The 8,422-nt window shown below is 38.7% G+C and overlaps 1 protein-coding gene across 1 annotated transcript; it reads right to left on the bottom strand.

Moving 5' to 3' along the window:
* Positions 1 to 3,163: 3,163 nt before the first annotated feature.
* LOC136573422 (vomeronasal type-2 receptor 26-like) lies at positions 3,164 to 7,969 on the bottom strand. Its single transcript, XM_066574714.1, has 3 exons — positions 7,877 to 7,969; positions 7,697 to 7,820; positions 3,164 to 4,062 (listed from the first exon to the last, which is right to left on the bottom strand). The coding sequence occupies exons 1-3, from the start codon at positions 7,967 to 7,969 to the stop codon at positions 3,164 to 3,166; spliced, it is 1,116 nt and encodes a 371-aa protein (XP_066430811.1).
* Between the last annotated feature and the right edge of the window lie 453 nt (positions 7,970 to 8,422).

The following is an 8,422-nucleotide window of genomic DNA, read 5'->3' as shown; positions in this document are numbered from 1 at the left end:
CTACCACGTGGACCTGAAAACTGTGAGATGAAGCTATGGAGCGTAGATACGTGGCGTTCTACTTCTCCCTCAGCAGCAGGCACTGTTTCACCCCACCTAGGACCACAGCCTCTGCCCACACCCTCATTCAGATGCCCACGTCCACATCCTCGTCCTCTTCCTCAACCCTTACCCCTAGTGTTGATCATATTGTATAATGCACTTGGTCATAATGCTAAGCAAACTGCGAGGTATTTTGTGTATGCTTTAAGCCAAAATAGACAGTGTAAAATATGTACAGTCTTGTTATATAGTGAGGATCGAGAGGACACACACTAGGGGTATTTTACGTACGCTTTAAGCCAAAAATAGACAATGCAAAATGTGAACAGTCTTGTTATATAGTGTGCAAATGCTTTCAGCCAAAAACAAATAAAAAAATGAAAAATGAGAGGAGTTTAGTTCCTATATAGTCTGTGTACACCAGTAGCAGTATACTGTATAGAACCGATAACAGTATGCAGTATACACTCGGGATGCTTGTGAATGCTTTGTGCGCACTACTGGTCCCAAGCAGCCAAACTGATGATGCACAAAAGTGGAGTTGTAGTCCTTAAAAGGACCGTTGGGTTCTTTGAAGATGGATCCCTGCCTAAATGTTTCTTCTGACCTACACTAAGGTTCTCCCTTATTCATAGCAGCTCTGTCCCTTAGCTAATTCAGCCTCCGTGTAAGGCGAGCATCAGGTGACCTGAGTTTTAATGATCCTAGGTCACCTGATGCAGCCAGCCAATCACTGCTATAGATGTGCACAGGGTTGACACGTCATAGCAGGAGGTGCTAAAGCCTTCCCTGCATGTTCATTGGCTAAGAAAGCCGCTAAACATGTGGGGAGGAGAGGATGAAATTTTCTTGAACAACACATGGTGCTCTCTCGTAATGAGTACTTTCGAGTATGCTAATGCTCGAACAAGCATCAAGCTCAGACGAACATGCTCACTCATCTCTAATAGTGTAGCAACGTAAAACAACCAAGAATGGAAGAAGTACGGTTGATCCTTTTACCTGAAAAAGTAGTGCTAAGCATGAGCACTAATACATGAAACCTTCACAAAACAAAAGATCAGGTTGATGATGCATATTTTTCCTGTCCTTGTCCTGATGCACCCTGGGAGCCTTCCTCAGAGCTCAAAAAACAGGTCAACAATGGAAACCAGAAAATCTCTTGTTTATTACAAAACTCTGCTAAGTTTTAAAATGGTTTTGGCAATGTGTGTTTTGGGGTATTAGCACTGAGTTCTGTCATTTTCTGACTTCCAATGTTGAGGTGCTTTTTGAGCTTTGAAGTTAGCTCTCAACAATGGAAACCAGAAAATGACAGTACTCAGCGCTAATCCCCAAAAACACACATTGCCAAAACCACTTTAAAACTTAGCAGAGCTTTGTAAGAAACAAGAGATATAAAGATCTACGTGTTTCAGCCCCACATTGGTTTCTTCCTCAGGCTTAAGGAAGAACCCAATTTGGGGTTGAAAAATTTAGCTCTTTCAATCTTTTGTTTAATAAAAAACAGCTGCAAATTTTTAAAGTAGTTTTTACAACATTTGTTTTTTTGGGATTAGCGCTGAGTTCTGCCATTTTCTGGTTTCCGTTGTTGACCTGTTTTTTGAGCTCTGAGGAAGGCTCCCAGGGTGCATCAGGACAAGGACAGGAAAAATATGTATCATCACCCTGATCTGTTGTTTTGAGGTGGTTTCATGTATTAGTACTCATGCTTAGCACTACTTTTCCAGGTGAGAGGATCAACCATACTTCTTCCACTCTTGGTTGTTTTAGGGATCAATGTTGAGTTTTCTGGTTACAAAAGCATATTTGCTCAGTACAAATCCAATACATTAATATATTGCTGTATTTATCCTAGTTAGAAAAAAACATGCAGTGCCAGAATTGTGCAGTTTTGGTCAACTTATCTTGATTAAAAAAAGAGTCAGAGAAGCTATATGGCTATTCTGATTGGTACTGAAGCGGAGAGTCGCTTTAAAGCAATTCTGAGTTCATAGGACCAGTAACGACATGTGTAAACTTTGCAGTATTTTACTAAGATAATGATCTAGAATAAATGCACAGAATCACAATTTAAACACTTCACAGGGGCAGAAACAGTATATAAGTATTTTGAAGCCCTTCACAGAACAGACGTAACTATACTAAAACCAAATGTTTATTAATAATGCACTAAAATATTATATATATATATATATATATATATGGCTAAGACATACACAGAACATCTCACCACACTGTCACAGAATTGTGTTCATGGAGGTGTGACGGTATATGGGAACAGTTGGGGGTCAAAGAAATCTACAGTCACCCACAAATGGGGGGAGTAATATACCCCACGAGTTAATTTCCCAATCAAGATATGGTAGAAAGACTAAAAGAAAACCTTTAGATAAACTTGCTATGTAGATTCCACAACTGGGAAGATATATTAACCCAAATGTTCGACCGAAAACATTCAGAAATATAGACCAGCAATCTCCCTTACTGACGCAGAGGAGATGCGCCCTTGTTCATATTAGTTAGATACAGTTTTACAGTTTAGTGGTTCGCAGTTCAATGCGTTTCACTGTAAATGGTACAGCTCATCAGGAACCGTGGCTTAAATATTAGGTCTGATTGCAAATGTACCAATAAAAAGGATAGCACCAATAAGTGTCAGCAAGTCCCCAATAGTGGGAGAGGAGGGATATATGGTGAGCCTGGTCTTGATTTAACCTGGGTCGATAAGAAAAATCCCCAATGTTGTACAAAGAAAGATTGCAGTAGCTAGTGAGTTGTTACTGCATGCAGCTACAAGATACAAAAACTGCTATACAGCAAAAGAGCCACTGCTCATGCTATACTAGAATCCCTCACTCCTAACACAAAATGGCTGCTAGCACTGTCTATCTAAAGTAATGTTTGATATGGCGCAAAATAATGAAGATAAGGTGTAACCTGTAACCTTGATGGTAGGCTACAGGCCTGGAATTACTACAGCTGTTACATCACTTCAAATTTTTTTGGACAAAAGTGATGAGCAATATCAGAATATTGGAAATCTTGTGATTGCCATGTGACTCAATAATAGCACAATTAATGCTCATAAGCCATACATTTGTAATGTGATATTTATAAGTTATAACTTGATTTTCTCCATTATTACATTTTTTGAGTTGAGATCAGGTTTTAGAAGAATAATATACACTTTTGGAAAAAATATACAGCCAAGAACTCCAGCACAGGAGGTCAATATGGCAAATATCTCCACCGCCACCATGTATTTCCCTCTGGTGCTCAGATAAGCTGGGATCATGGCGATCCAGACACTGCAGAACAGCAGCATGCTGAAGGTGATGTACTTGGCCTCATTAAAACTGTCCGGTAATGTCCTCACCATGAAAGCCATAACAAAGCTCACCGCTGCCAGGAGGCCCATATAACTCAACATGGAGTAGAACCAGATATCTGAGCCTTCATTACACTGAATGATGATCTTCCCAGGATAAGTGTGATGATCAAACTCTACATATGGAGGTGAAACCAACAACCATGTAACACAAATGGGAACTTGTACAGAGGAACAACTAAAGACCACATAATTAGATACTTTAACCAACTTCACCAAGGAGCTGCCAGGTTTGGTGGCTTTGAAGGCGATACAGACTGTGATAGTCTTGGCCAAAACAGAAGAGACACCAATGGAAAAGAGGATTGCAAATGATGTTTGTCTTAGTAAGCAGGTTATGTCCACTGGATGACCAAGGAAGAAGAAGATACAGAGAAAGCTCAAGAAGATGGAGACCAGGAGGATAAAGCTCACAGTCCGGTTATTGGCTTTCACAATTGGAGTGTCCCAGTAATAAATGAAGAGTCCTGATATAAATAATGTTACAGCAGAAAAAAATAAAGCAAATGCTGAAAAAACATGAACCAAAATGTCCTCATAAGATAGAAACTCATATACTTTGGGGAGACATTTCACTTTCTTCTCATCAGGCCACTCTTCTTCAGGACATTTATGGCAGATCTCACTATCTATAATAGCAAACAAAAATGGTAGATTTAGCATACAGTATTGATATATGACCATATATACCAAAGGTATTCAACAGGTGGAGCAGGGGCCGAATGCAGACCTCAGCCACCAAATGTCTCTGAAGCAGAACAAGAAGCAGTTTCCAGTTCCACTTCCCCCTTCATTAACTACTTTTAGTATGATTGCACTGATAAGACCTGATGCTGTAGCTCCTCCCCCCAGCTCTGGACGCTCAAAGATCTTGAGAACAGGAGTCCAAGGTAAGGCAGAAGCAAAACTACACTGTGGCCCATGGCAGGAGACAGCATAGAACTCATCTACATGTGCTTTCTGGTGAAAGGAGGGGTGGGAGCATTTTACATGGTACGGTGTGTTGGATGGGGCAAAAGAGAGGAAAAGAGATGTGTTTTACATGGGATTGCATATCAGATCTTCTGAAAAGAGGGGGAGATATGTTTTACATGGGACTGTACATTAGGGTTGAAGGGAGGGAAGTGATCTTTTTTTTGCATGGGACTGGATGCTGGAGGAGTTAGTGGAGAAAGGTCCTGTAACCAAAGGAGCCACAGGGGGTTACTACGAGCTATCCCAGATAAAGAAGGAAAACAAAAATGGACATCACCAATTGGTGAAGACATCACCTGCGATCACTGGAGGTAACTGCACTGTAAGCACTATCACTGTGTAGAACTGGTATCCTGGTTCATAAACATTCAAAAAACCATGTGTACCCCAAAATGGTATAAATGAGAATATCAACTCATTCTGCACGAAAATACCTTACACATCCATTGCTGGGAAAATAAAAAAATATTCTGGCTTTAATACCATTAACCCCCCCCCCCCCACACACACACACACACACACACATACCACAGATTGGAGCTAGGTGCTTAAAGATGTGATCATTTGCATTTCTTAGTGACACCCTCATCTTGCTCAATTTGCATAACTTTATGACTTGTCCTTTTTAGGGTTGCAGTTTTAATGTTGAGCAGAGTATCTAGGTCAGATGTCAACCTATCCTTATTGAGTTCAGTGCTAGCTGTAAAAGTCCAAATGTAGTTGTTTCCAAAAGTGGTGACTGACAATAAACCTTTTTACAGCAGCCATTAAAAGGCTTTATTCTGTTGCAATGGCCGTTGTATGGTGCAACATCAGAAGTCTGGCACAGGTCTCTTGTTACGTTGGGAGTGGTGCTCGGCTGTTGGACAACAGCCTGACAGTGGGAATCAGAGAAACCTCTAATTTCTACTGTTTAACCCTTTAAATGCTGTGGATGCTATGGCTCTGAAATGTTGAATATGACCTATGGTCTTGCCATTTATGGTGGGCTATGAGGCTCAGCCTCTGATTGAGCTTTATAGGCTTTATATTACACTGCCAAACTAAAGTAAAAGATGGTGATATTCAAGTCCCCTAGAGGGACAAAAAAAAGTTCAAAGGATAAAAAAGTTTAAAAAATGCACAAACCTTACTTGTTCCCGTTTAATATGAAAGAACATCGCTAGTCTGGTATTGCCGCATTTGAAAAACCCCAGAGGAAAAAGGTAGTACATTATTTACCCTGTATAGTGTGCGTCATGAAAACAAATACAAACAACATGGCAAAAAATGGTATGGAAATTGATCAAAATGTTGTATGGCTCAAAAAAATGGTACCATTAAATTTGTAACTTCTCCTGAAAAATTCACAGCTCTGTTGACTTCAGGAAGAAAATGTTATGGGTCTTCGAATACAGCAATAAAAAATGCATTTTTTTAAAAGCTCTTGAAATGAAGTAACACAAATATTTACTACAAAAGTTTTTTTTTGTATACAAAAATAGCAAATTATAAAAAAAAAATTGTGCTAATCCAGAGAATTCTGTTATTTATTTTACACACTGAACACCGTAAAAATGAAATTGAAAAAAGGGAGGAAATTATTCTTTCCCCAATCCCCCTAACAAAATTAACAAAAGTTATACAATACATTATATGTACTCAAAAAACACCCCCGTTTACAGCTATGTTGATAGAAAAAAAAAACATTATGGCTCTAGAAATGCAGTGAGGTAAAAAAAAAGAAAAAGAGTTTGAGTCCTATAATTTATCGAGCTCCTCCAGCCATAGAGTCTAAAAATAAGGAGTGTTGAATTTCAGACTACAACCAGAAAAAATGTTAAGTGTAATTAAAGCCATTGTGGGGCATGGTGCCCACTCTAAAGGTGCGTTTAGACTTAATGATTATCCTTCAGAAAATCGTCCAAAGTGAAGCTAAATGATTATCTTCTGTTTAGATGTGGCCAATGACTAAACAACAAACCAGAATTGTGAGGTTCACATTCGTCGTTCAGTTTCAGCCGGTATAAAAATCAACGCCTCTGTCGGGCAATTTAAACACTGATCGTTCACGTAGGGATGTCAAAAACTTACAAAACTGAAATTCTGTGACAGCTGTATCTCAACCACCCCGGCCAGAGATTCTGTATCTCAAACATGCCTTTTAAAAACTATGGCACACCTTTTTCTTCACCTTTCTGTTTACTAAGACTGATGTAGGAAACATCTGCCTTAATCAATTTGGCTCAATGGGTCAGAAAGAGGAAGCAGATTGAATGATTTCCACTACATTTACTAAAAGGCACACAGTTCTGTAAAGTTTTTACCTCACTGGCTAACAGTGTAATGAAAATGTCACCTGATATGCGCAAGAGTACAGCTGCACTAGAAAGTGCGCCATTTCTCCCTATTATACATATTAACGCCTTAAGGACTAGACCCTTTTTTTCCCCCATTTTTGTTTTTTCCTCTCACCTTCTAAAAAATCGTAACTCCTTTATTTATCCATCGACATTGCTGCATGAGGGCTTGTTTTTTGTGGTGCTAGTTGTCTTTTTCCAATGGTGCTATTTAATATACCATACAGTCTACTTAAAAACGTAAAAAAAATTGTAAGTGGAGTAAAATGAAAAAAATGACATTCCGCCATCTTTAAGTGTGTCTTGTTTCTACGGCGCACAAACTGCAACGAAAATTATATGTTAGCTTTATTCTATGAGTCAGTACGATCACTACGATACCAAACATATATTTTTCTTTTGCTGTACTACTGTTATTTTTTTCAAAGATATTTAATTATTTTACATTATTTTCTGCTGCCATCTTCTGCCCGCAATAACTTTTTAATTTTTTTCATCGATGTAGTTCTGCGAGGGTTAATTTTTTGTGAGACATCCTATAGTTTACATTTATACTATTTCGGAATGCATATGACTTGATCACTTTTTATTGCATTTTTTTCTGAGAGACAGGGTGACCGAAAAAGTGCATTTTTGGCGTTCTTTTTTTTACGACATTCACCATACGGGATAAATGAAGCATTATTGATAGTTCTGATCAAATATGTATTTTTGTTTTAGGATTTAGATTTTTTTTATTATTCTGGAAACTGTGGCTGCTTGTCTTGTAACTGTCCAAAGTCACAAGTTTTACCTGTAAAATGTTCCATTTCCATCACACCGTGCTGTTAAATCCCTCCTCCATTTGTGGATGATTTTTTTATTTTTTTTTTTTTACCTATGTACAATTTATTTTCATCCTCTGTTTCTGTCTACATGTTAGTATATCCATGGTATGCAGTATTCTTACCTGTTATATTGGACACTTCACCCTCAGAACATGGGGCACAGTCATAGCAGCAGACATGATATCCTCCATTAGGACGTTTTCTGTATCCCGGAGAACATCGATCATTACAGCGAGACTGCGGCTTCTTGAAGAGAAGAAATATAAAATTAATTAAAGGGTGGTACAAAGGTGTAGACACACCTGTATAAATGGAAAACAGTAGTCTGTAATGCCATCCTTTGTGTGCCATGCTTTAAGGGAGGGTGGCAAATTTGAGAGGGGCGGTGGCAACATGGTGGCCACTTTGAAAGCTGCCAATTTGGAACCAAGTCTGTATTTTCAAGTGGGAAGAGGTGCATGTGATATATATATATATATATATATATATATATATCTGGTAGAGAATTTGACAAGGAATCCAAATTTGTATTTACATGTAATATATCTTTATTCCTACCAAAGTTATTAACAATATTTCCATGACACTGAACACAATAACAATCCACTACAGCATAAGAATGATGTGCTTTCGATTATTACAAATCATCAAGGCTATCCTCTTCTCCCATTCATGAAATGCTTGAACAGGGGTCTAGGATCCTCTGTTGCATGTGTGCCACACTCTGGCATAGAGGAGGTTGTGTGAATCACCTGAAAAAATTAGAAAGTGATGGAAACACCACAGAAATGGATAGGGAACTGCAGGGGCAGAATGCATGGATGCATCTGAGGCTCCCAGGTCACAAT

The sequence above is a fragment of the Eleutherodactylus coqui genome, chromosome 7 (assembly GCF_035609145.1).
Source record: "Eleutherodactylus coqui strain aEleCoq1 chromosome 7, aEleCoq1.hap1, whole genome shotgun sequence".
Taxonomy (NCBI): Eukaryota; Metazoa; Chordata; class Amphibia; order Anura; family Eleutherodactylidae; genus Eleutherodactylus; species Eleutherodactylus coqui.
The sequence above is the reverse complement of the archived record's forward strand: the minus strand, read 5'-3'. Positions and strand labels throughout refer to the sequence as shown.